This window comes from Lagopus muta, chromosome 24, assembly GCF_023343835.1.
Source record: "Lagopus muta isolate bLagMut1 chromosome 24, bLagMut1 primary, whole genome shotgun sequence".
Lineage (NCBI taxonomy): Eukaryota > Metazoa > Chordata > Aves > Galliformes > Phasianidae > Lagopus > Lagopus muta.
Window position 1 is genome coordinate 2,569,535 of NC_064456.1, and position 26,727 is coordinate 2,596,261.

A 26,727-nucleotide genomic window follows, 5' to 3' on the forward strand; every position below is an offset into this window, starting at 1 on the left:
CATCATCACACTGTGCTTCAAAAATCCCTATTTCTTTTTTCCTCTTCCTTCCCAGAGAACATGAGCCACAGCTTGCTGGTTTATTGGGCAGATTCTGCTGCTGCAGTTGGCACGTGGTCCAGATCCTCTGCTGTGTGTGCTGAGAGGAGAAAGCAGAGCATCACCCCATCACCCATTGGCTTCCCCAAAGGGTGGATTTTGCATTGGGTTTCTCACTCACTGGTGCTTGGCTCACCTGCCTCCTGGGCACCAGTTACCAAAAAGGAAAAAGTTTGGTTACCAAAAGGAAAAAAGGAGAAGTCCTTTCTTTCATCTGCAATTTACATAATGAAGTAAGAACTCACTGCTCTTCCTTCGTTTCCCTGCAGGGCTGGGTGTGCAGTGGATGCCTGGGAAGCTGCAGGCACATTTGGGTTCTTGCGTGCCTCTTCCTCTGCTCTGAGCAAAACTTTTGTTGCAATTTTACGAGCAGCAGCTGGGAATTTGGAAAGGAAGGTGCAGATAAGAGGGCATGTGCTGCTGAGGCTTGCTCCAAAGCTTCGACAAGATGACATGCAGCCTGAGGTGGGTTGGAGCTGCCTTTGGCTGGTTTCCTATATAGGGACCAGGGAAGAATGGTGAGTGCATTTGTGGCCATTTTAGCTGTATACAATACAGCAATCGGCCTGGGCATAAAGCCTATTTGCCTGCCCTGATGTGATGATGGATTGAGTTTCTTTATCAATAAATTACTCACCCAGCAAAACCCAATGGCCCACAGATGTTCACACCCCATCCCTGCATTGCAACAGTGATGTCTCCAGGCTGCTGCTCTGCACCATAGGATGGAGGTGCCCCCAGGTCCACCAGTGCATCCCCATTGGGTACAGGCAGCCTGAGGAGTTTATTTAGCTGCTCATTAGTTTAGGGGCTGAGCATGGCTGTGTCCAGCAGGAATGAACTACCAACCAGCCTGGGCTGTGTGTAATGATCACCTCCATTACCTGTGCTCTTGGAAACCATCTCGTGGCCCCAGGATGCTGTCTCAAAGTTTGTTGTACCCAGGCATCTCTGTTCCCCAAACACTGGGGACGTACTTGAGGATATGAGCACCCACACATCCCAGAAGCAAGCCTGAGAGCCAGGTCCCCCTAAAACAAAGGATAAAAGTCCCACATGCCAGGACAGTGCTGGAGGGGGCTCAGCATCTTCCCAACCCCAGCTGCAGGGCCAGATGCCTCCCACCCAGGGACACCCAAATGGCTGGAGCTGCCACCCCAGTGCGGTGCTTCCCCTCACTCCCATCCTCCCAATGTTCTGTGCCAGCATCTCCCGCCCCCAGATGGTAGGGAAACACCTGTGGGTGAAGGAGTCAGTCCCTATTGCTGGCTAATTAATTCAGTGAACAGCAAAGGGAAATAGGTGCCGGGAAAAGCAAGAAAAACCCCAAAAGTTAATCCATGAGCTGTTTCCTCCCAGCGTCTGGATAAAAACGCGTCCTTTGGAGCTCTTCGGGACAGACGTCGGCAGGACGGATTGACCCGTGCCAACAGAGCAGGTAAAGTGCTGGTTTTATCCTTCCATCATGTGTCTGTATCTCCTGTAACGAGGTTTTGTAAGGGCTTTATTTATGAATGTCACTGTGAACACAACCTATGTTTGAAGTATCCCTGCTGTTCCATAGGGAAAGCGTTCTCCCTTGGGAACAGCCTTTGGGGTTTGCTGCTTTTGGTCACGCTTTCAGCCCTGCTCTTCCAGCTTAATTTACCCGTGCTTACTTTTTGTTGAGATTTGTCTATTCACCTGCAATTTTTGCTGTTTTTTGTTGGTTTTTTTCCCCCCTATTTCTTTCTTTTGGAATCTTTTAGGAACTCTTCCTTCTTAGTTTTTCTCTCTTGTAACTGGCAAAGAAGAAATGGATAAGAGATATCAATCAGTGTTGCTTCCAAACATACTTACATGCATGTGTACCACCAGTACTGTATAAAATGTGTGTTCCAGAAATAGTTTAGCTGTTGGCATGTCCCTACAAACCTCCCTGTCAGATGTATGTTCCCCCTGCAGTCTCATTTAGTCACTTACGTCTATGAGGTGAGCAATGAATGCTGAAACGATTCGTTGGAAATCTTAGTAAGAACTTTTTTGTGTGTGTGTGCTTTTGATTTTTATGTAGAGGGAAGATTGTGAGGATTCTCAACAGGTGCTGCAGGCATGCTGGGCTCCCGTGTGCTGCTCTGCCTCTGCTCCATGACCTGCTGCCTCACTCTGCTGCCGGCAGCTGGGAACACGATCCTCCGCTTTGGCCCCTGTAGGATTTCAGTGAGCATGAGTGAAATCAGGGCTGGCTTCACCGCCATCAAAACCAACATTGTAAGTCCTGCTGTGGGCTCCTGGGGAGCAGCTTGTGTTCCCATAGCCTTGCAGTGCCAACAAGTCCCTCATTGCATCTCTCTCTTCCACACAGCAAGCCCGGGACCCCATCAGGACGCTGAGCATCCTGTCCCATCCACACTCCCTTCACAGGGTCCAGGTGGGTGCCATCAATGTCCTGCTATGCTTCATTCATCCCTGCTAACCGTGTTCAGGGCTGGGAGCTGCTGGGTGATGCAATGGCGTCTGAGTTCCTGTGAAGTGCATGGGAAGAAAGGGCAGGGCAGGGAGGAGGGGTGATGTAAAGGCGTGAAAGAAGCTGGGGGTCCTGCAGTGGTTTCTGCATGGAGAGAGCTTGATGCTTCTCCAGAAATGTGCACAGCACCCGAATGGGTGTCCAAAAACTGGGAGACACAGGGCAGGAGAGAGACAGGAGCAATGGGTGGTGGAGGACAGCATAGGTTGCACTGCTCTGGAGGGATGGGAAGGGCAGGGAAGGGTCTTGCTGGTGTTCCTCACCCTTCTTTCTCTGCAGGGTGGTGGGCTGAGAAATATAAATAAGGCTTTTGCAGCTCTCCTGCTCCAAGGCACTGCACTTGGGCCACTGCTTCATGCCTCTAACACCCAGCTACAAAGCCAGCTCATGGGTTTGGTCACTCAGTGAGGCACGCTGAGGGTGGGACTGGAAAATCACTCTATATCTGTTATCAGCGTACCTCAAGCAGAGCTGGAGAAGGTTTATACACCACTGTCAGCTCCAGTGTTGGGTGGCAGAGATGTTTTCTTCTAGCGGTGGGAAGAAGGGCTGTGCCCAAGGGTTTGAAGCACATGGGAAAAGAGGAATTTGTCCCTTAAGCCTTCAGATAAATGCTGCATGGTCCACAAGGTCTTCAACTTCTACGTGGACAAAGTCTTCAAGCACTGCCAGACTGAGAATTCCTACATCAACCGGAAGATCAGCAGCATAGCCAACTCCTTCCTCAGCATCAAAAGGAAACTCGAGCAATGTGTGAGTCTCATGCTGCTGAAGTTTAGTTTCAGCTTTGGCATTTGGTATGCAAATAAACCCAATCGTTTCATAAGTTACAAAATCTTTATTTAGAGGAAAGCTCTTAACAAGAATAGGAAGAAGAACGGTGAGAAGGGTTTGTGCCTTCATTGAGAAGTTGATGTATGTGCTCATTCACTGCCATGGCAGTGACCAAAACCAGCACTGGGTCTGCCTGGGTGAACTGCTCTCAATGGAGCCTGATTTCAGGACCTCAGATGGGTTCTCTGTCTGTGTTAAAAGCAATCTCTCATCCTTAAAATGCTCGTGTTCAAGAAACATGTAGGTGTTGTACTAAGGGATGTGGTTTAGTGGGGAAGCATTGGTGATGGATGGATGGTCGAATTGGATCATCTTGGAGATCTATTGCAACTTCGGTGATTCTGTGATTGATTCTATGATTGATTCTGTGATTGATTCCATGAAAATGAAACCCTCCAGCTTAATGAATTCAATTTTGTTTTTCTAGCATGATGAAAACAAGTGTTTGTGTGGACAGGAACCCACTGAGAGATTTAAGCAGATACTTGTGAACTATGAAGGGGTAAGCTGATGATTAAGCCTAGTAATTAATGCAGCTATTCAGCCTCATTACACTTGGTGGTATCACAGTCTTTGCAACCTGCTCCTTTACATCCCTTTCAGCTGAACATCACATCTGCAGCAATGAAATCCCTGGGCGAGTTGGACATCCTGCTGGACTGGATGGAGAAATCCCCATAGAGAGGAACTGTGTGCTAACAGAGCTGCTGGGGGGCTGCACACCTCGGGAATGCACTGTCCCAGAGCCATTTCTTGCTGACTGTTTGATCAAGCACTGAGTGTGCTGTCAGGCACAGGAACAGGCACACGCATCCACAGGGTCTTGCATTTGGATGGCAATGTGGAGTTGGCTTGAATCAACGGAGCGTCCACATCTCCGACTTCTATCAAACGACACTTTCCAAAGGGAGAATTTTAAAGAGTTCTCTTTAGCAGCCAATAAGCTATGATAACTTAATAAAAGTATTGTTTGAATTATCAACTCTTTGCATGAGGGCTGTGTGTTCACGAGCACCGAGTGCCTGGCTGAGCTGCTCGCATAGAGCTGATGTTACAGAGCTGCATTTGCCACTCTGGGCTCAGCTCTGGCTGAAAGGAGGCGATGGGTGACAAACACTTGCAGAATAGGTCCTTGCAGGTACTGCAAGCCAAGGAAATCTGTGTTTCCTTTCCAGGTGATGTTTTCTGCAGTATCAGTGAAATGAAGTGTTCTATGGAAGATATGTGGTTGCTGAATAGAAGAAATCTCCGGTGTGCATTTACTGACAGTCAGCAGGAGGTTTGTGGAAGGCTGATGTGCTTACTGTAAACAAAGCCAGCCTGAAACTGTGCTGAGTTTGCGCTGAATTCTATCAGAATTCAGAGGAATTGCATTTCGAGTTGGTGAAACTCAGAGCTCGCCGTGGTGCCCTCTCAGAGCCAGCACAGCCCCTGCAATCAGATGCACCACTTAACCTATGGCCGTGGCTCTAATGCCTGGCAACTTCTCTTTCTAGGAAAGAAAAACCCACCCACAAGTGATGTTGGGTTATTCGTAAGAGCAGTCAGGAAGCAGAAGGTGTCTGATTTTGTTTGCTTTTAGATATGAGTGGATGTGCTGGTGGAGGTGAAGCGCAAGGTTTCATCCTGCAGCAGTGGGGCTGCAGGGGGAGGAGGAGCGCCCTGCACTGCACACCCCCCCATGCTGGAAACTCCAAAATGTAAACTGGAGTGATGTGAAAACAGCCCTGTTTGTCCATGGGATCACTTCCATTGTGCACGATGGATAGCCTCCCATCCCTCTTTTGGGCTCTTTTACCCTCAAGTGGCTGCACACGCAGAGGTCGCTCACCATCCTTGCTCACATATTTGCTTATGCCAGAAAGGAAGTGCTTCCAGGGCCCTCCTTCACCTCATTTACTTTCCCATGTACAGCATTTTGCAGTGTGACTTCCATTCTCCTTATCCATGTACTCAACCCCTGCAGAGGAAAGGCTGCCCTGAGGCAGGTGGAGGAGGAAACTGCTTCACAAAGGGACAGAGAAAGGGGTTTTCTCCTGCTGGAGATTTCCAAACCACAGCATTCTCCTGCAGCTGTATTGCTGCTCAGCCCCTGGGGATGTGTTTCCTATTGCACCAGAACTGTTCATTCACTTCCAGCAACCATGGGCAGGCACAGACCCATCCTGTCCTTGCTGCTCCCACTGCTGCCCGGTGCCGTGGAGGGGAGGATGCAGCAATGCTCCTTATTCCTTATGTTTTACCACTTGCTGTCAGAGATGCACATAAACAGGACAGAACCAGGGAACCTGAGCAGGTCAGTGCTATTTCTGTCCATCCCCTCCATCCTCTCTGCCTCTCACCGCCCTGGCTGCTGCCTGGGGATGTGCAGAACTTCGTGTGTTCAGGGCAAATTGCTGCTTCTTTGTCACATCTCCATCCTCGCTGCTCCTGCAAGGCTTTATCTGTGGGGTGTTTGGCTCTCTTCACCAGGATCTGACCTACAGGCAGCAGCGTGGCCATGCACAAATAAATTGCTTTTCTCTGTTGAATAACCCACTCTCGAGGATAAGACCAGGAGACAACACTGTTTTAATTACAGTCATCATTGCTTCTGCCTGGACAAGCACAAAACCAGCCAGGGAGGCTGACCGCTGGTGCCTATTGCTTAATCAGTTAAATGGGTTGTCATATTAATTAACACCATTCTGTGCTTTCCCCTTGCTCTGCCACAGACTGAGAGCCCGTCTGGTCTGCTGAAAGCTGCTTGTATCTTTATTGGACATGAACAACCCCAGGCACTCCTGGTCTGCAGCTGCTGCCCTATGACCAGGAGAGCAGAGGGAAATCAAAAGCAAAAGGCTAAAGAGATTTCCACGGGAAAAAAAAAAAAAAAAAAAAAAAAAAAAAAAAAAAGAGATTATAAAAAAAAGATTTAAAAATACATTTCTTGTAGTCTTTGGGAGCGTCGAAGAGAGCCCTGGCTACGCTGGAGATGCTGGGGCTCAGCCTTTATGATTCTGGCTGAATCTCTGCTCCAAGCTGAATTTAAAGACGGAAAATCAAGCAATAGCAAATGGGGGCAGCAGCAAGCAACGCAGCAGGCTGAGCTCTAGCAGTGAGCCCCATAGCAGAGCCTGCCCCCAGTGCATGTCCCCATCCCTCGCCCTCACACCGAACCACCCCACAGAGGGGGGGCCTCAGCCGGGGCTGTGCTGTCCCCCACGGAGCTCTGGGTGACGCTGCTGGGGGTGAGGAGCGAGGCCGAGTAGGCGAGGTCAGCATCCTCCTTGGAGCCCTGCAGGAGGGAGGATGGAGGACATGGTGAGGGGTGATGGTCAGTGGTGGGGAGGGGGAATGTGTGGAAAAGCATCGCTTATCTTTTGGCTTGGTGCACAAATATTGCATGAGCTTGTGGGTTCTTGAGGCAGGAAATAGCTGCAGAAGCTATTTAGGTAGAAATCTGGGGCTCCTGGCTTTGAGGAGGACCTCAGCAGAGATCTGGTTCAACTCTTGGCACTCGCAACTACAGCTAACCCGTGGTTGAGGGTTAAAAAGAGTTGCTCTGAGCTCGTGCTGTGTGTTGGTACCACACTGGCAGCACAGGCTCACCCAGGGCAGGGCTGGACTTGGGGTACGTGGGCTGGAAGGGGTTACAGCCCCCCGGTGGCTGATCTGCTGCAGGTGGGAGACTCAGCCATGATGGAGGCAGCTGGCTACAAATAGGGCCCAGGGGCTGGGGCAGCTGTTTTGGTGATGCTGCAGGGCTGCATTGGGGCTGCAGGTCAGTGTGCTCTCTCCCACCTCCCCTTACCCGTTTTGCCTTCTTTGTCTCAGCGGTGCTTTCAATGTTGGCTGTGGTGGTGACAAATTCTGCACAGACAGAAAGGCAGATGTTAGAGGGTGATGTCTCAGCAGCTGCTGGGCTTCTACAAGCCCTTGCTGCTTTCTCCAAAGCTTGGGGTTCTGAGCAGTGCCGTACCATCCCCTCCCAGCTGGGTCTCCTGGCTCTGCTTCATGCACATGTTGTCATTTGCTCCGTACTCCCTTGCGTTCTCAAAGTCTGACATGCTGATGTTGGTCCTGTAGCTGCCCACCGACACCAGATCTGTGCAGGAGAAGCATTCACAGTGGTACTAGGAGCAACTCCAGCTGACACACTGCAAACAGGCTGCCTTCATCTTGATACTAGTGACACTTGAGGGCTTACACGGGGCAGGGACTCACCTGATCTCCTGATCTGACGATATTTAAAGACGGCAAAAGCTATAGCAAGGACCAGGAGAGCTGCACCAATGGGGCCCAGGATTAAAGCAAGAGTGGTGGAGCCAGAGCTTTGCTCAGAGCTGGAAGAGAGGAAGGTGGAGCACTGAGCTGTGCAGAGCATTTTCTTACAGAATCATTCTGGACTGTACAAGCTACATAGATTTCCATCCGTCTAAAAGTCTATATAAGATGGTAGATCTCAGTGAGTGTGATGTAATCTAACTAATGAACTGATCCGAGCACATCACAGGAGGATAAGTGAAGGTGTTGGATGGAGGTAGTGCCCAAGAAGCTGCAGTAGCAGTTGAGTAATAGATGTGTGAAGGAAAGCTCTCTGATCTTGACAGAAATGCTTAAAATTGACTTTTCTGTACCTGGAATTTCCAATTGTTTCCTTCTGAGACTCTGTTTACACTTATCTAGAGAGTAATTCCAAGCTTTTAGCTGTGACTTTTTGCTCCTTCTGTTGCTCTGAGCTTATTTCTTTGGAGAAAAACATTTTCTTCATTGCTAAACTACGTGCAGAGTGTGCAAGCAGCCTGTCAACAAGAAGTTAACTTTGCAAAACCAATACGTGAGAGAGGCTGGGGAAGGACTGACCTTTCTGAGGTGGCTGCCCTTTGCACCCCAGCATCATTTTTGTCTCTGTCCTGCAGAACAGCCTCACCAGGAGCAGCAGTATTGCTGGCTTCCAGATCCAGGAGCTCCGGGCTGATCTCGGCAGCTTTGCCTGCATGGTGGAGGTAAGAAGGGTGGTGAGATTTGAGCACCCTAAAATATTGCCTAAAGCTGATGCTGAGCCCCTTGCTTGCTCATAGAGAACTGGGGACAGCTCTTCCTTTCTCCCTCCCAGCACTTTCCCATCTGTAATGATGAATGGGAGCTACACACAGCCCTTTGTGTGACTGATGTTGGAGGCTGCATCATTTCAAGCGATGCTATGACTTGTGAGAGCAACTATTAGTGAAGATGGGGTTGAAAATGATGAGGGAAGAAATGATTGTGGTACTAGAAGGATTTTGTGAATGGAAACCAAGACAGCCGGTCTGGGAGAGCCCACGTTTGGGAGTATTTCTGTTTTGAGGTGCTGCAACCTAGTGGACAAGGAGAGGACTCTTCCCAGCCGATGCTCCACCCCCCGAGCTTCGTTCCCTGGGGCTCACCTCCATCCACCTGCAGGGACACTGCCATGGTCTCCCCATAGTGGCCATGGCGTCTCACCCCACACCAATACCACCCCTGGTCCTCCACGGCCACAGAGTCGAGGCTCAGGATGAGTGTTTTGTTGGCAGTGTCACAGCTGACATCCAGCCCTGGTTGGCTTTGGTCAGAAGCAATCAGTGGGGTGCAGCCATCTCTGCTCCACTTGCACCAATACTTCTCATAGGAGTAGTATCTGCATGAGTAGGAACACGTCAAGTCCACCCGTGAGCCCACTTCTGCCTGCACTTCCTCCTTTCCTGTTAATCCAGGCACTCCTGTGAGGGCAAACAGAATGTGAAACTGCAGTTAGTGGGTTAGCAGTGAGATTGGTACCCAACAGGTGTGGGGCTGCTGGAGGTGGTGAACCAGGAGGTATGACCTTGGGACAAAGTGTTCCTTTACATTACTAAAATAATGGTGGGGATCCCACATAGAAATCAGGTGAAAGCTGGTTTTTGTAATATTTGGGATGAGTCCTTCGTGCAAACACTTCCTCCTATGGCCAAAACCTTACATTTCCATTCTAAAACTAGAGGAGCATGGGGGAACTGTCGCAAAGCTTTGCCTAGTGACAGAATTTCAGAACCATTACTCACATCTCTTCCCAAAAAGTGAGATCTGCTCTATTGTGGCATTTGGACACGATGACCTTTGAGGTTTTTTCCAACCTTAATGATTCTGTGAAGCTTGGTAGGTTGTCTTGTTTTGTATGAAAGGGAACTGCTTATGGGTTCATACCTTCTATGATCTTCAGCTCCCTGGTTGTTTTCCTCTCCCCGTGATCATCTGTCATGCACCAATAGAAGCCCTCATCGCTGCTGCTCAGCTGGTTCAGGATGATGCTGAATGTGCCATTCTCTGGGTTGTCAAACATGGCCACTCGTCCTTCAAATGACATCGACTGGAGGCCATTGTTAGTTATGATCCAGTGACAGCCTGTTTTTCTCCATTTGCACAAATACTTCAGCGTGTAATTCTTGGCCGGGTCGTAGCGGCAATCGATAGTTACTGAACTTCCATTTACTCCAAATATGATGTCCTTTTCTTGTGGAGTGTCTACCCCTGGAGATGAAAACAAGATGAGCGGCCTGACCTGCTTACCTTGTGCCATGTGGCAAAGCTCAAGTACAGCCAGGTGGTGCTCAGGTGCAGATGTGAGAGGACCATTCTGGAGCTGCCAAAATTGACCCCGATGGATCTGCCAGGCCTTTCCCTTTCCCAAATCCTCTGATGGTTGTTGTCCTTGTGCATTGGCCTTTTTTTAGTTTTGACCCCTCTGCTAGATGAAGGGTGGTCTTAAAGTTCTCATTGAGTGAGATTGTTAGTGGTGCTTCTAAAGAAAAGCAGAGACAAAGGGAAACAAAGCACTGGAAACAGCTCACTCACCCTCATAGACGTGCACGTTCAGCTCCTTTGTTTTTCCATACTCTCCATAGGAGCCAACCCCACACAGGTACAGGCCAGCATCTTCCCAGGCCACTTGGGTTATCATGACGCTGAATGCTCCTTCCGTGTTATCATTGCTCAGCAGGACTCTCCCTTCGAATTCCGAATCTACTTCCCCATAAGTGTCAACGATGTTGCGGCAGCCGCTCTTCTCCATCTTGCACAAAAACTTCCTTGTGCTGGCATAATCTGCCCCGAAGTCACAGGGCATGTTCACAGAGCCCTGCAGCTTCACATAGTAGAGCTCAGCTTCCTCGGGTACGTCTGGACCTGTGCAATCAGAGAGCAGTCAGTGTGTTCCCTATTGGAAGCTGGGTGATAGGCAGTCCTGCTTGGAGCACCTCTCCCTGTATTTCAGTGGCTGAGAAATCAGTGCTTTCCCAGCAAGGTTTGCTGCATTGAGTTTTATATCTGATTTCTATGCCGGATTTTTGGTCGGAGGAAAATCTGTTCTGTAAGAACATTAGTGGGGAAAAAGACCCTGGAAGCATGGAACACCCTGAGCTCTTGGATGCTCTTCTTGGGCAGACATCCCACGGAGCTCTATCAGAAAGGGGAAGAAAATGTGAAAGAAAAGGCTGCGATTACCTTCAGAAACGTCCAGTTTGACCTTGTTGGAGAGCCCCTTGCCATTGAGCCCGATGCCACACTGGTAGGTGCCTTGGTCTGTCAGGGCCAGCTGTGAGACGTTGACCAGCATGATGCCCAGCTCCGGGAAGTCGGTGATGGTGACTCTGTTCTGGTAGCTCCGTGCTGTGTATCCACTGGTGGATATCACAGTCAGGCAGCTCCTGGAGGATTCCTTGCACCAGTACTTCCTATCGTGTCTGTTCACCGTTGAGGGAGGGTAGAAGCACTTGATGGTAACGGAGCCATCGATCAGGCCGTACACCTGCTGCGGTCCGAACACCGGTTTTAAGCCTGCAAGAAGAAAACCCATTGGGTGTGCATGCCATGCACCGTGCAACCATGGCTGTGCAAAGGGCTGCATGTCCTGGCGTGCTCTGAAAAGTCCCATGGCAGTGCTGGGTGTGAATGGGGACCCCAAACCCTTCTGTCTCCCTTAGGAGTGCATCATCTGGTTTCATGCTGCCTGCAAAACCTCTGTGTTCCGGGCGAGTTACACTTACTTGCTTTGGGAGGATATCTGCTTTTTGCAGATTCAGCTGGGAGGAAGGAGAGCAGGAGGATGAATGCCAGCAAAATCATTCTTCTTGCATTCCCTGGAAAAGGCACGGAAATCAGTGAATAATAGCACTTGCAAAAATGATTAATGGTTAAGTCACCTGATAATGTCTCTGCCTGGATGATAAGAGCATTGTGGCTGTTAGAGAGAAATACAGCATTTAATCACTTGTCAAGCAATGTAATAGGAAATGGGGAGCTGATATCTGTCATTGCCTGTTTTGCTACATGGCACTGTGACTACTTGTGCATCTAACACCTCAACCACATCAAACAGCAGGAGTTGTTTTTACCATAAGCCAGTTAATGCCAGGCTTGCAGGCTGACTGTGGCTGTCTCTTGGGCAGGCAGCAGTGGCAACGTGCACAGCACAAAGAGTGATTTTGGCCAAATTGGGGTTGATCCAGAGTCAGAAGTGACATTTGGTATCATTCGTTACAGCAGAACAGCCCCTTGGAAGACTGAAGTTCACAGATGGCCCAAAAGCTGCTGAGCCCCAGCAGGACTGGAATTCAGGGTGCCCAGAGCTGGGCTGCTCTCATCACCCTTGCTGGGAGATAATGGCACTTGTGATGGTTTGTTGTCCATGCAGTGAAAGAAGGGTTTGTTCCCTTCTGAGCCCAGGTGCCAAAACCGGTCCTTGGGAAAACCTGCTTGTGTAGAGCAGTTCCTGTCTGAAGCCTGTATTTAATTTCTGATCTTTGCTTCCCTGTTCGCTTCAGGAATGTGATAGAGTTGGGCCTTTTCTCCCCTTGGCTGCTGACAAAGTTGGTGAGGTGCAGAGATTTAAACCCTGTGGAGAAGCAGAGCTGCGTAGCCCTGGCAAGACTCAAAACGAAGGCTTTGGGGAGCACCAAACCAAGCTGCTCATTCCCTGAAATGTGCCCACAGGATGAATATTTATGGCTTATCCCTGTTCTGATATCAGGGATGGCCCAGGGAAAGCCAAAGCTTTTAATTCGCATTGTGAGTTTGCTGTAGGATTCTCCATGGTGAGCAGATGCATTTCCAAACTGTTGATCTACCCATTAATTATTACAAGCTATAGTGAAGATGATGGATGCCAAGCAAAGTCTTTATAAACAGTCACAGGAATTTGATTTCTGGGCATCAGGTGATAGGGTTCGTTTTATTAGGGGTAATTCCCTGTAGAAGAAAAATGCCTTTGCTTCCGTGTGAAGATGAAAGGCGCTCTGTTATGCTTTCTTCCTTGTATTGGGACTTTTAATTGCTCAGTGTCCACTTGTCTGTGGCTAATAATTAACCCACTGAGCATGAAAAATGCTTCTTCATACATATCACACAGGCAGCCAGCAGGGCAAACAAACCATGCCATGTGGAAAGCAAACAGTGCGGCACAACACAGACCCACAGGGCTCCTGTGGCTGCTGCTTCCCTGCTGCCCTCCCACACTCACTGCAGGGCGAGACAAGGAAGGTCTTGGGTCAGCTTTTCTCCCTTCTTGGCACGGTTTGTGTTGGTCTGATTCCTTCCCGAAGCAATTGGCTGCCAGGCAGTGAGGGGTTATGGAGGTCTGTTTAGAAATGAAGCTACAGCTGTGCCCAGAAAGATGTGCCAGAGTCTGCACATGTAAGAGCAGAAAGGTTTTTGAGGCCACATGGATGTGGTTGTGCCTACCTGAGGATAGCAGTTTGCATGAAGCACTGCACACATCTGTAGCTCTGCACTGCCTCTGCTCCTGCTCTGATGCTAACACCTTGCACGAATGAATGGAGGCAGATCCCATCCCATGCCCCATATGAGGTGCAGCCACATGTTACATAAAGTCTGGGCTGACCCACTGAGCAGGCTGCATGGAAACCTCCTTTGGTTCTCTGAGTGCCCAGAGATGCTACCCAGTGCATGGATGTGCACAGCTGGGTGCTCTGCGTGAAGCAATCACAGTTTGAGATGCTGGGGGAGAATCACTCTGAGCCTGCTGATAACACAGCTCGGGTTCCTTTGTGCTTTCAGAGGACTAGATTTGCTGTCTTCAGTCAGAGAACAGGATTAAATCTCAGATCACAGCTGAGAGAAAGTGCTGCTGAGCTGCATGGGAATGCAAGTAAGTGGCTGTGCGTGCAATCTGCATTAATACTACTCCCATGGTTGGTTCTGAGAGAGCCCTCACATCCTTGTGAGGTCTGGCATGAAGCATGAGGCTTGTGAGCTCCCTGTAGCTTCCAGCAGAAGCCAAATTGGGTCACTTCATGCAGGAGGGGTTGCCGTGGATTTCATGGATGCCTCCATCCTTTGCATGGGGCTGTGTGACATGGCTGCTCTCATCTCTGAGCTGTTCTACTGGGCTCAAGTGGCAGCTGGACTCTGCTCCTGCTGCACTGCTCTGTGCGTCTGCGCTGGGTTCCTGGTGCCCTTGGAGCAGGAAAGACTGAGTGTGAGACCATGGTGTCCCTACTGACTGATAGGTGCTGGGAGCTGGGCTGCCACCCATGACTGCACCATGCAGGCTGATGGGAGCCTGCACATGGCTGGGTTGGTTGCCTTGGTTCATGCAGGAGCAGCACTCGTTGTTTGGGCTGCTGAGCCCAACGCTTTGCATGTGCTGACTTAAAAACCTGATGTGTTAAAACCTTCAGTTTGAGGTTGTATGGGAGGTGATTCTATGAGATGGCCAGGAGAAAAGGAGAGGGAGCTCAGTTATTCCCAGTGGGAAGTGACTCTGAAGCTGCTCTGCAGCACAGGGCAAAGAAGCTGCAGATGGGAACAGCTAAGCTGGCAGTTTGGACGTTTCAGGCCAAATTCTGGTGCTTACTTTAAAACATTTTGATGGCTAAAGGGAGGAAAAAGGACAAGGGATGTCCTTCCTAGTTCTTGCCCATTTGCAGCGTGGGATCAGCAGAGGAGCAGCCGCTGTTGGAAAGTTTCTCCTGTGGTCAAGAGGCTGTGCCCCCTCCTGTCACCAATCCCTGATTCTGCAGAAGAGGTTCTCTGGATCAGCACCAGCTGTGGGCTGGGTTTATTCTCATTTCTTCCTTTTTTTTTTTATTTTTAATAAGCTCAAATCTTGTTTTTCTGAAGTAGAATCAACTTTAATCTTGCAACACCAGAACTGTTGGCTCCTTCCTCTTCCCTGCCTCCACATCATGTATTTCAAAGCTGAGCGGCACAGAACTGTGCAGCAGCAAGCAGCAGAGCTGCCAGGTGGGCTCTGCATGCTGCTGTGTGAGCCCTCCTCCCCTAAGATGGGTCGACCTGGACTTTGGAGAGGAATGTCCTCAGATTCATGCTGATACAAAGGAGATCAGGGCTTGAAACAATTTATGCAAGCGCAAGCAAGGAGCTGCTCTGAGTAGGTATGAAAAAAGCAGAATTCAGTTCCCAAATTCTGCTGACTCAACTGCAAGTTTCTCACCTGAGAAACCACTGTACTCAGTTGGTGCAGCTTGCAAGGGATCAATAGCATGTAATCTATTAGCCATTAACTATTGCTCTTAACAATGACCAGTGTCAAGGACATGCATTGGGATCAATGGAACACAAAGAGCTGGTTCCTACGACTGTTCTGCTTTGCATAGCAGTTGCTGTTATTCCCATAATTAAGAAACAACATACAGAATGGAGTAATGTATATATTATTTCCTCCCTCAAATCCTTTTAAAATCAGACCCACTTATACTGGGGGTGAGCTGCGTGGATGCAAGCTGCTGTGGGTGTGATGCTGAGCAGAACAGTTGGGGTTGCATTGAGGAGGAATGCAGATATGGATGCTGGGGGCGATTCTTAGTGCCTGGAAGCAAAGCACAGACACAGCTGTCCTGCTGCCCAGCACCAAAACTCTCTACATCCTCATGGGACCCATCACAATGACTGTGTTGATGGCTGCCTTGTGAGTGTTGCTAATGGGGAAAAGCCACCCGTCCCCTTGGATAGAGCATTTCATTGCACTTGGTGGAGGTGAGTGAGCAACGGACTTGTTAAAAGATCAGCCTGACCCGAACACATACCAAAAATAAATCCTTCGTGTTCCAAACTGATGCCTGCTTTACAATATGGAGAGGTTAAACGGGGCGTGCTGATTTTGTGATACAGTGAGCAGAGGCAGCTAGGCAGATCCTGCTGGAGATTATCAACAAAATCAACAGCCTTCAGGAATTCCTGCAGTACTTATTGCATCCCTAGCTAAGAATCCCTTTTGCTCCAGGTAGAACTTCGAGATGAGCACTATATTTTAGATGACAAATGAAAAAGAATGCCCAGATGATCCCCATGGTAATGATTGAAGTTTCCCCTGAGGTGGTGCTGATGATGACCTGATTGGATGCTCCTTTAAGCTGTTAGATGTCCCCCCATACTAACTTGATGCTTTTCAGATGGGATATGAGTGGTTCACTTATTTCTTGTTTCCGTTTCTAGTCTCTTAGGCTGGAAAGTGAAACCGAGACTACAAACTGCTCTTCTAGTTTAAAACTGAATATTCCTAGAGCTTATAATCCAAAAGCACTGCAGTGGTGCTGTGCTGTGAGAGCTGGATGAGTGGAGAGCACCTGTGCACCTGTCTGTGGCCACAGTGTGGCTGCTATTGGCAAGCATTATTTCTCTATGCAAAGGCATTGAAAGTCCAAAAGGACTTTGCATGGTAAGCATTTAAGCGTGCAGAAACCCAGCCTTTGCTGTGGCGCATTCCCAAATCCGTATCCTTATGACTGCCTCCGTGCTGCCATTCAAAAGGCTGTAATGACCACATAGTATTTACTAACAATTATTTCCTAACAGTGCAGATACCGTAACGATAATTAAACTTATTTTCAGAAATGGAAAATTAAAAGTCTACCACGGAGAAGGAAGATAATATTATGAGCTTGATTCTGCACTTCTGATGTTCTTTTAAAGTAAGACAGCATCTCTTCACCAGCAAGACTGCTGCTAATTCGAGGTGAATGCGTGAGAAGACAACGAAGAAGCATTACTTACACGTCAGGTTACTTCTGCAGATCCTTTTGTACTTCTTGCTTTCTCTTTGCTTCACCGCTCCTGGCCTCGTGGTTGACCCCAGGACCTCCTTGTGTGACTGTGTGTCTGTCCTGTTTCCTTCCAGGACACCAGGCTCGGGCAGTGCCAGCCAGTTTTAAATACTCATACTTCTAGCCCTGCATTTCCACCTGTTGTGCCTTAAGGGAACGGCATCCAAGCCCAACTGAGCCCTGAGCCACGTGGGAGCAGGGCAGCCAATGTTCCTCCTGGCTCTGTTGGCACTTGGCTCTGGGTGCAGCCTCCCGATTGCACCCTGCTGTTATGCAACCAAGGGTGGGCTCTGGCTCAGGGTGCTGCCCTGGCACCTCTGCTGGCTTTGGGAAGGGATTCAGCTTGATGCCAACTCATGGGTCTGCTTTGTGTGGAGCGTGCTGGGGTCCTGTCCCTGTCCCTCTTTCTTTGGCACTGCACCCAATGGAGAACTCCTCTGTGCAGGGCTCACCTGGTTTCCCAAGTTGTGACATCCTCAACCAACAGAAGAAGTGTTTGATAGGGCAAATCTGGGCAAAAGCATCCTTGTCGCTGGTTTTCCATCTTTTGGAAACCAGTATCTTAAAGCAGACCCAGGCATGTTGGCTTTCCAGGTAGGACAAGTTGGCCTTGCTATGGAAGTCTGCCACATCCCCACCCTCTGTCTCTACCGCCTCCTGGGGAGAGTAAGGCTTGGCCTTGTCTGCGTAAGGCAAGAGCTCTGCACGTTCTTTAAGAGGAAATATGTGTGGGTGCTTTGCTGTTGTGTTCAGCCTTGCTGCTCTGATCCCCTGCTGTGGAATACTGAGGATCCCAAGCAGGAGTTCATTCTGAAGAGTGGGGTTGTTGGAAATGGAACTGTATGAAAGCCTAAAATCAGAGACAACTGAATTGTTTGTGTGGGATGAGTCATTAACTTGCTTTCCTTTATTCTAATTAAGGCAATGATTTTGTTTTATTTGGGGCCACAGGAAGACTTTCTCACCCGCTCATAGGAAAAGCTGAGGAGCTGGAGCAGGACAGCGGCTCTGGGGTTTGCGCTTGGCCACGATAAACACAGGTGTGTTTGCTTTTTGTACACCTACTGCTCTCAGGAGAGCCTTTCCTTTTTGGATGCCTGCATGTTGCCTTCCCACCTCCTGTCTGGCTGCTCACGTGCACAGAGATGTGCTTGGAAGGAGCTGGAAATGGTGGCACCACAGTAGGCAGAGGAACCCTGGATGAAGGCAGCCGGTGAGGGCCTGCAGCCACTTGGGCACCTTGGACAAGAGGCAGTTCCTGACAGACTTACAGCTTCGTTATCCAAACCTCCGTCTTTGCCCTTGCAGTTTCTGGTAAAACCGATCCTTTGTCTCTGAACAAGATGGAATTACGCAAATATATTTGCTTTAACAGACAAGGAAGCGTCGTCTTGCCAAGTCACAGGTGCCAAAGCACTTTGGCATCTCCAGAACACAAATAACCCTTGCTTTGCTTTTTTTTTTCCTCCAGGCTGAAGTATGGCACCCAGTCTGGGCTGAAATCTTTGGTGTTGAACTGAAGTCTGACACGGTTTGTGCTTTGCAAAACAAATCCCTAAGGATGAGGATTTCCAAGAGTCAGACCTGCAGCCCTGAGCATTCTTCCATTCCATACCCAGCTCCCCATTGGGGTGCTCTGCTCTACAGGAGACAGTCAGGGTCGCATACAGGAACAGCATGGCTAGTTGCTTCATTTTGTTCTCTACACGCCACACAACAAGGCATTTGGCTGTGGAATGGGGAGCAAGGAAGAAGTGCTGCATGCTTTGAGGTTATAGCTGTATTTTGCCTTTCAGTAAAGAAGCTTCTGAGCTTATGTACATCGTGCTCTGAGAGGAGGGGTTCTGCCTGGGTTCCCTCAAGTCTTCATCATTCATGTTGGAAAGAATATTTTTCACTGAAGGATTCCTGTGAAAAAAGAAAAAAAATAAGCTGTTACATGGTAGCACCTTTACAACAGTTCTAGAAGTGATTTTATCAGTGTTTGGTTTTATGCTCAGCTCTTTGATAGCTACACTACGTTATCCCAATGCTTTTGGAGATGTCTGTAGATTTGCTTTCTGCTTCTGATCAAAGTCAGTGGATGTTTCAGTTGGGAGGGAAGATGTAAGCATCCACCCACTGGTGTGTTCCAGAGGGCAAAAGCTGTCACAACTAATTTCCCTTTGCAACAGTCTGCCTCTGGAACATTAACAGCTGTTTATAGCATCAGGGAGCTCGGGTCCAAGTGCATTGTGACAGGAACAGGAAACGCCATCACCAATCTTCTTGAACCACTGCAACAGTGATTTGGATATTTTTTGTGATGGGGAGGTATATTTCACCAATACCAATCTCCACAGCTTGGGTATACTTGGAAATGTCTCCATGGGTGTTTTCTACAGCAGTAGGTTACCAGTCCCCCATGACAGCCCCATCGATTTCATGTTACCCGACAATGGACACTTACATACAACCTGGTCTGCCCGAACCTTCCGAGGAGAGCACGTATCATCCTGCACATGTAGGGCAGAAAAAAAATGATATGCTTGCAACACTGATCAAGGATTGCTTCTGTATAATACTGCAAGAGGTTGCAAGCAATCAGATTTTGTTGGAACGAGCAAGCAGGAAGAGCGATAACGCGTTCGTAATGCGTCAGCAAGAATTGTAATCAACAGTAACATAAATTTATAGGCCTTGTATAGGATTTAATCAAATTATTTTGAAGATTATGGCTCAATGGCTCTTGGTAAGGAATAAAGGCAGCAGTTCCGGGAATGCAAATTCAACGTTTGTCTTGCAGAGATGTTTTAAATGCTAAGCAACAGGCCACCTTAAAATTAGTTTTGTGACTCTCCTACTAAGGCAGCTGGCATTTGCAGCAAGAAAACACCCACCAATGTCTGCCTGACTCTGCCTTGCATCCAATGGTGTTGTCTGGGCTGCTGAGTTCCTCCATCCCCTGTCCTTCAGTGGGACTCAGCCCAGTCCGCACCAGCACAGCTTCTGTCTGTCCCAGGGTGCTTCCTTCTTCTCCTGAACAAATGTGGGGGAGGGAAAAGTTCTTCCAACGCCTACTTACATCTATGAGCATGACACCGGATTAGCCTCTTGTATCCCAGCCTCATTCTTGTGAACAATACATTCGGATCAAGTACTCACCGCTCTTCTCACTGAGTAATGGCCTTAAACTTTTGCCTAGAGACAACACAGCATGAGATTGCCTGCTGTTGGCAAGAGTTTCTCCAGCACCTTGGTCTGTTGTGCACCCATTGAATCAGGTTTGTCCCTGCGGAGCACAGCTGTGTCCTTGCCCTTTATGCTAAGGTTTCCAAGCACTGTGGAGCTGTAAAGCTGTTTGTTCAATGTGCTGCTCCCCAGGAATGCAAGCAAAGCCCTTCCAGAAGAAACAACTGTAACCCAAAAGGTGTTCTATGGCCAACTTACCCATCTCCTTACGAAGCTTTATTTTGGTAAGGACAAGAACAGTGGTAATGATGAAAATCAGCAAAACCAGAGCTGGTATCACAACGGAGAGCAGAGAGAATTCGCCCGATGAGCTGGAAAGAGGAACCATCGAAACTAAACAGGATTTTGAGTCAGTTACTGGGCAGCTGAATGCAGGCTGCGGATTTTATAGCAAATAGCCTGATTGACTCAAAGGAGAACAGTCAACAAAGTCAAGCAGAGTTGAATTCATTTGATCTGGAGTTTGGCTTATGAGGAAGTAATTTCTACAGCTACCTCTGCTCCACCATGCTGGGTTTATGTTTCACGTTGACTTATCTCCTCCAAAAAGAAAAAGAGCTATTTTCATCACGCAAACTCCCAAGCAAGGTTCAGATTCTCTCTGTGACCTCTTGTAGGCTCTCATGCTGTTGCGGGGCATCTATGTGCTGTCTCCTTGAAGAATGCCTTGAGTGCTAATAGAGTTTGACACACAGACAGCGAAGAATCCAACCCTTTATACATATATATATGTGAATTGAGGTTAGCAACGTGCTCTTTTTGACTTGAAGGATGCTGCAGGTGGTGAGAGTGGGGTTGGAGCCATGGTGCTTTTTATGCAAGCTCTAAGGTGCTGCTCAAGATGTCGGGATGGATTTGTGGACTTTGTGGTTTTTCTTCAGTTACAACTGATACCGCAGTATCTGATGCTCCTGTGCCAGCTATGCAAATCACCTGGTGCTGGATGGTGCCATAGGTGAGGGGAAGGGTCCAAAAGTTCGCAGCTGTCCTGCTTAGCAGGAAGCACAGGAGCTAAAATCACCAGGTGAGTGGCAATTTTGCAGAGAAGTGCCATGGAGTAATTACTGGCCAAAATAGCTCATGGCCTTGTGTTTAACCTCGTCCAAAGATAGGTCCTTGTGCAATGCACCCAAACACTGCAGTGCACTACAGGCTGCCTGTAATGACTGGGATGAGGAGTGCAGTGAAGTATGAGGCAGCTACTGATTCACCAGCATTATTGCTCAAGCCTGCTGTTGCTTAATGTCCTGTCTCCATTCTAACCAAAGGAAAGGAACACATCTATTGACTCTGGCATCTGATCTACACCAAAAATTCAAGACAAGTTCAAAGACCCACACCACAGATGGACACGAGATATGCTTGCCTACTGCTTTTCTAATTACTCTCTTCTATCAGAGTTCATAATCTGCAGCATGTGCGTCGCCTGTGTAGAGCCCAGGGAAACTGGGCAGGTTGGAGCAAAGCCCCAAGGTTGTGGCTATGGGAAAGGTGGCTGTGAACTTACCTCTGGCTGTAGGTGTCACTGCGGGAGGTCACAAAGGTGCTGGGGGGGAGAACTGGTGGATGGGGGCTGGTGCCCTCAGTTCTGGTGCCCGTGAGGTATGCCAACATTGTGGTGAGTCTCAGCCCAGTGGTGTCTGTTGGACCCATGGTGTCTGTTGGTCCTGTGGTGTCTGTTGGCCATGTGGTGCTACTCTGTGTCACTACATGGTTGGAAGATGACCTGAACGGCAAAGTGGGGTTCACAGAATTGTGCCTTGCTGGGTTTGGTGAAGTGAAGATTTCTGCAAAGAAAATGGTTTGGATGCTTAAATATTCTTTTTTTTTTTTTTTTTTTGGTAGAACATTCCAGAATTTCCAAAGATTTGCACATCTCATTTTGAGTCTGCTGATGGAAAAAAACCCAAAAACATGCAACATCATATGACCATTTCAATTATAGAAAGCAATTTGGGAATACTAATGAAAATCCATCAATACTTGGCCAACATTCCTACTTCAACCTCACTATTTCTGTCTCTGATAGCTGAAGAGTGAATTGCATCTGTGTTTTTGCATGCTGAGGTTCCTAAAACTGCAAGGTAACCTTCAGAGTTACATCTCCATGCTGCACGTGTTGCACTCAGGATGTCACGTGCTGGCGTTTTGCATCGTGAATTATCAATGATATTTTCAAACAAACCAGATTTCTGCAGAAAGCTCAAATGTTTCTATAATGCCACTACGTTTATGCACGGAACAAAGGAAAACATGTGAAGGGGGTGTCCATGAAGGGATAAGGGGAAGAGTGATTAACAAAAGGAGAAGGATTGTGTTTCCAGCCAGCCATCACCTACCTTTCTCAATGAGCAGTTTCATGGGGGTCGTGTGCTCCCTATGCCCGCTCCTGGCCCCACACCAGTACCACCCTGCATCCTCCTCTTGCAGGCGGCTCATCGTCACGGTGTAGGTCCCACTGTCCTGCATGCTGCTGCTGATCCACATGCGCCCTTTGTAGGACTCCTGCACAAACCCATCGGTGTCCACCAGCAGGGAGCAGCTGGCCTTCTGCCACCTGCACAGGTACTTGCTGGTGTAGCTGCCTGCAGGGTCGTGGTGGCACCTGAGGGACAGTGAGCCCCCCACGCTGCCATGCAGAAACTTCACCCTCCGGGGCTGGGCAGGGACTGAAGGAAGGAGAAGTTCATGATGATGTTTGATATGGCTGCAATGAGCCCATGGGACACAGCAGCCCCCGGAGTCCCCTCCTACCTGTGGTCACCTGCAGGGCTACCATCTGCCAGCTGTCCCAGTCAGCTGGGCTGCCCATCCCACACTTGTACAGCCCCATGTCTTCTGGCCTTAAATCATTTATCAGCACTTTGAATGCTCCAGAGCTCTCCTGGGGAGTAATATAGATCCGTCCCTCATACCTCTTTCCCACGTAGCCGTCGGTGTCAGCAATGAGGATGCAGCTGCTTTTCCCCACTCTGCACCAGAGCCTCCTGGTGCCACCCCGGCTGTCCCCAGGTGGGCAGGGGATGGTGACAGAGCCATGGAGCTCCCCAAGGAACAGCTCAATTGGCCTCTGCGTGCCCACATCTGCAGGGACAGATGTGCGGGTGTCACCTCCTTTTGCATGGGTGCTTTAGTCACATCTGTGGGTTTTATGCCCACGACTGCCTAAAGCAAAGGGTGTCAAAGGGGGCCTGACCCTCTCCCTGTCCCATCACTGTACCTGCTGACACAGTCAGGTTCAGGCTGACGTGGAGGTCGCTGTTGGTGGGGCCAATGCCACAGCGATAGGTCCCTGTGTCACTTGTCTTCAGCTGTGTCATCGTCACCATGAAGGTGCCATTCTGAGGGACGTCCTCCAGGGCCACTCGGCCCACATGGTCTTCTGAGATGAAGTTGGTGGTGGAGATGATGGTGTAGCAAATCCCATCGCTCTTCCTTTTACACCAGAACTTTCTGTCATGCTTGTTGGCAGGCGTGATGGAGTAGAAGCACTGGTGGGTGATGGACCCTCCAACTGCGCCTGACAAAAACCTGGGCCCATACAAGGTGCTTGAGGCTGGCTCTTTGGGGAAGGAGGGAAGAAGTGCATTAGGTACAGACGTGAACATCCATGTGGATGGGGAGCCTTACCGTCCCAAGCAGGGTGCCAGAGGCAAAGGCTCCACCAGCCCTGGCCATCCTGCTCTGTAGTGATGGCGAGCAGTAAACCTCCAGCAGGAACATTTTGTGTTTCCTGGTGACTCACCTTGCAGCAAAGCCACAAAGAGGAGGAGAACTTCCATCTCTGCCCTTCTCGAATGTTCACTCGGCAAACTTCCAAATCTCATTTTGGGTACAGTTTTTGCTGGTATCCCTGTGAGCAACCAGAAAGGAGATTGTGGTTTGGATCTGCAGAGCTGAACAGCTCCAAAAAAGGCATGCACAGGGAGTTTGAGGATGGCAATGATGATTACCAAGCCCAGATGCAGCCATGACCCATGGCACCTCACTGGGTCTTGCCCAGACCTCCGCAGCCCAACCTGGGGCCATCAAACATGCTTATCTTCTTTTTTTTTTCCAGTGCAAAATCCCACCAGCATGCTGTATGCTCCTCCTGGTAAGGAGCAATTATCTTTCTAACCTTTTAATTTTACTTAGCTGTAACTAAACTTCTTGCAGGAAACCTTTGGGCAGACTGCTGTTATCCATTTCCATATTTAGAAGTGATGTTTGAGTGTTTAGGAGGGGAATTACTTCCTTGTGCAAGTTAAAAATTGACTTTTGATTCCCAGAATTTCATCCTATGGAATCCCCTACTAAAATTCTTTGAGATTTACTTGACCCCCACCACGATTCAAATCTGAAGTTGGCACAAACCAATTGATTTGTTTCATCCTTGCTAACTCACTGAGCTAACCTCAAAGCATTTTGGAGACAGGAATAAGGAAATGGCCACAATGCAGTGCTGTTGTGAGCCTTATTTCCAGCTGTGCTGCTGAGCCCTGGCAGCAGCACGTGGGGTAGCTGCCCCTGGATGTGGGTTTGGTCCATGCAGCATCTCACTCCCTGAGCCTTGCACGCCTTGCTCACCTTGCACAGCTTGCATTCTTTGCTCGCCTTGCATGCCTTGCTCACCTTGCATGCTTTGCACACCTCGCACTGGGATTATGTGCATCTCTCCTGTAGCTCCCCAGCTGCACTGCCTGCAGCTGTGGGGCTTACAGACCCAGCTCAGAGCCAGCTCTCTGCCCCAGTTGCCTCTTTGCTGATGGGAAGTGTGGCTGGGACAGCAGAAATATGCTCTTCCCTTTTCAGTGCAGACAGAAGTGCCGTGGTGGTGCAGCTGGCCCTGCATCCTCTTTGGGCAGTTCCCCTTGTTTTTATTCTCCCCCAGTGTATGAGGCAGTGGGTGCAGCTCTGGCACCCAAAAATTAATGAAGAAGTCACAAATTTTGCCAAAGCTCCATCATTTAGCTGGCCCTGCTGCTGGCAACTCAGATTAGCATTCTAACAAGGCTTTCTTCCTATATGATACATTCTGTGCTGGCATTAACTCTCTAAGTTCTTCCTGGCATTAGGCCATTAGCCTGGATGCGAAGTGCCTGCAGGCTGGTGTAGCTCTGTGCCTCCTTAGGGGTGGGTGCCACTCTTGCACAATCACCCAGCTGCGATATTTTGGGATCCCATACAACAGCTTCACAGCCCCACTCGTTCACTCCTCCGTTTCCTACCCTGAAGCAACAAGCAGAGTGTCAGCACTGGGCTGGGAAATGCCTGGGCTGTGCCTTCCAGGACCGCCACGAAGATGCTAATTAATAAGGAGATCTCACTTCTTCCAGGTCCAATTACCTTGAGCAATTCCAAGTGAGCACCAGCCACATGCGTTCTACTTGCAGCACCAAACATGCATTTTCTGGGTTATTTATGGCACGCTGAGCTGCACATGATTGGCAGCCATGAGGACTGGAGCTCTGGGTGCATCCGTGCTGCAAACGACTGATGGATCAGATGGAATCTAAAGCAAAGCACATCCAGCAGGTCTGTCCTATCTGTGCAACTGTTCTGCAGCGTTGCTGGGTTGCTGAGCTGCGTTCATTTACTAGGCACTGCCCACCACCAAATAACAGAAATAGCAGAAAGCGACAAGACAGCCAATATTACAAATCCCATTTCTTTTTTTTTCTTCCTGTCTTCAGTTTTCTGCAGTGAAAATGCCTGCGTGCCCAATTTTATTGCATCCATCTGATTAAACAGCCCTTCCTCCACCGCCAAGAATACTGCTAGTTAGTTGCTGCTCCACAACAACTGCTTAGCATCTCTCCATGTAATGAGAACTTGCCTCATCTACCTCATTTCTCTGTGTGCTCTTTGCAAAAATGCAACAATCCATTTGATAGCTTTAAGGAGAGGAAAGACAGCATTATGCTAGCTCTAGAAGCAAAGGCAGATTCAAGCAGAAATGGGTTGTACCACTCGTCCTGCACTAGAGATGACAACTTGACGTTGCAGACCTATTGCATATTGACATCCATCCTTTGCAAAAGTGAAATCCATCAGAGCAGTGCAGGCTGCTGCTGTGTGATAGCACTGCACCCTCTTCAATAATAACTTCAGGGCAAAGTGAGGATCACCTACCTTAGGTTAGGATGCTTCTGCTTCTGGTCTGCGGCTCTGCTGGTCTCTGCTCAGCTCTTGATGTTTAATTCTTTGTTTTTTAATGTAACGATGTTTAGAGTTAATAATGATTTTGCTGTATTGAGGTTCAGCAGTGCATTGCTGAGCAAGTTGGAGACAGCCAGAACAATGACAGAAATAGGAGAAATGACAGTGATGTACTGAATATGGAACCTGCAGAGTGCTCCTTTTTAGCCACTTCATGATGGAAAGGAAACCAATGAAGAAGCCAGGAGCAGAAACTGCACAGTTCTGAGGAATTCCCCAGTGCTTCAGACAACATGCAAAGTTGTAACACAAAGGAATGGTTTTTAATTACTAGCATTGAAATGCTCTTTGCTGGGAAGGGCCTTTAGGCAGAACTTCACATCAAGAATGAACGTTGTGTGTGTTTCTCCCCACTTCTGCAGTCTGAACCACCCTGATGCTCATCCTCTGGCACCACATTCTCGAGGATTCCAGAACAAAAGTCTGTTTTCTGCCTCAACAGTTGTTAAAGTTTCTCACTGCAGCAAGCCAGCGAGAAAACTGGCTTTTCAGGTAGTTATAATCATGTTAATGGAGGGAAATTATATTGGATCATTGCACCATAGCCTGATTAAACCAAATTGCCAATCAGCTAAAGAGACCAAAGTTGAGAAATGAAGTCAAAGCAGCATGTCACTAAGGCACGTGGATTTTACTTGAGAATATCATTATGATCTCTCAGTAACTTGTCATTTGTAGTGATTAGTTTCTTTCTTACTTTAATTGTGCTGCATTTTAACTGCTGTGCATTTAAAGTTTGTTGGTTGGTGGATTGCACTGCTTCCAGAAAGGCAGAAGTGCGCATAGCAACAGTTG

The 26,727-nt window shown here is 48.7% G+C and overlaps 3 protein-coding genes across 4 annotated transcripts; 1 reads left to right on the plus strand and 2 right to left on the minus strand.

Moving 5' to 3' along the window:
* The first annotated feature begins 2,190 nt into the window (after nucleotides 1-2,190).
* LOC125684187 (interleukin-20-like) lies at nucleotides 2,191-6,291 on the plus strand. The gene is made up of 5 exons (XM_048926137.1): nucleotides 2,191-2,349; nucleotides 2,444-2,509; nucleotides 3,206-3,358; nucleotides 3,867-3,941; nucleotides 4,043-6,291. Exons 1-5 carry the CDS (start codon nucleotides 2,191-2,193, stop codon nucleotides 4,118-4,120), a joined length of 531 nt encoding a protein of 176 aa, XP_048782094.1. The 3' UTR covers nucleotides 4,121-6,291.
* Nucleotides 5,994-16,714, minus strand: PIGR (polymeric immunoglobulin receptor). Its single transcript, XM_048926105.1, is given in 13 exon segments — nucleotides 5,994-6,716; nucleotides 7,233-7,291; nucleotides 7,401-7,526; nucleotides 7,646-7,741; nucleotides 7,744-7,764; nucleotides 8,285-8,333; nucleotides 8,335-8,414; nucleotides 8,848-9,162; nucleotides 9,626-9,949; nucleotides 10,274-10,603; nucleotides 10,922-11,254; nucleotides 11,464-11,556; nucleotides 16,451-16,714. Coding segments are annotated over 12 exon segments (1,941 nt in total). The 5' UTR covers nucleotides 11,543-11,556; nucleotides 16,451-16,714; the 3' UTR covers nucleotides 5,994-6,587.
* A 1,260-nt stretch (nucleotides 16,715-17,974) lies between these two features.
* LOC125684177 (polymeric immunoglobulin receptor-like) lies at nucleotides 17,975-26,070 on the minus strand. Of its 2 annotated transcripts, XM_048926113.1 has the most exons (10): nucleotides 25,846-26,067; nucleotides 23,477-23,584; nucleotides 22,952-23,293; nucleotides 22,486-22,815; nucleotides 22,071-22,400; nucleotides 21,239-21,518; nucleotides 19,930-20,042; nucleotides 19,380-19,518; nucleotides 18,950-18,995; nucleotides 17,975-18,408 (listed from the first exon to the last, which is right to left on the minus strand). In XM_048926113.1, exons 2-10 carry the CDS (start codon nucleotides 23,556-23,558, stop codon nucleotides 18,370-18,372), a joined length of 1,701 nt encoding a protein of 566 aa, XP_048782070.1. In that variant the 5' UTR covers nucleotides 23,559-23,584; nucleotides 25,846-26,067; the 3' UTR covers nucleotides 17,975-18,369. The 2 variants fall into 2 exon arrangements, 1 of the variants encoding a protein (XP_048782070.1); XR_007373231.1 differs by lacking the exons at nucleotides 17,975-18,408; nucleotides 18,950-18,995 and having other exon boundaries at nucleotides 19,406-19,566; nucleotides 19,645-20,042; nucleotides 25,846-26,070.
* Nucleotides 26,071-26,727: the final 657 nt, after the last annotated feature.

What these genes read in the sequence shown, in the direction of transcription:
- LOC125684177 (XM_048926113.1), bottom strand. Translation starts at nt 23,558, where the DNA reads ATGAGATTTGGAAGTTTGCCGAGTGAACATTCGAGAAGGGCAGAGATG. An exon ending in AGCCCTGCAGGTGACCACAG is followed by an intron (nt 22,401 to 22,485) that starts GTAGGAGGGGAC and finishes TCCTTCCTTCAG; the next exon opens with TCCCTGCCCAGCCCCGGAGG. An exon ending in AAAGCTTCGTAAGGAGATGG is followed by an intron (nt 19,519 to 19,929) that starts GTAAGTTGGCCA and finishes ACATTTGTTCAG; the next exon opens with GAGAAGAAGGAAGCACCCTG.
- LOC125684187 (XM_048926137.1), top strand. Translation starts at nt 2,191, where the DNA reads ATGCTGGGCTCCCGTGTGCTGCTCTGCCTCTGCTCCATGACCTGCTGC. An exon ending in CCGCCATCAAAACCAACATT is followed by an intron (nt 2,350 to 2,443) that starts GTAAGTCCTGCT and finishes TCTTCCACACAG; the next exon opens with CAAGCCCGGGACCCCATCAG. An exon ending in ACTCCCTTCACAGGGTCCAG is followed by an intron (nt 2,510 to 3,205) that starts GTGGGTGCCATC and finishes TTGTCCCTTAAG; the next exon opens with CCTTCAGATAAATGCTGCAT.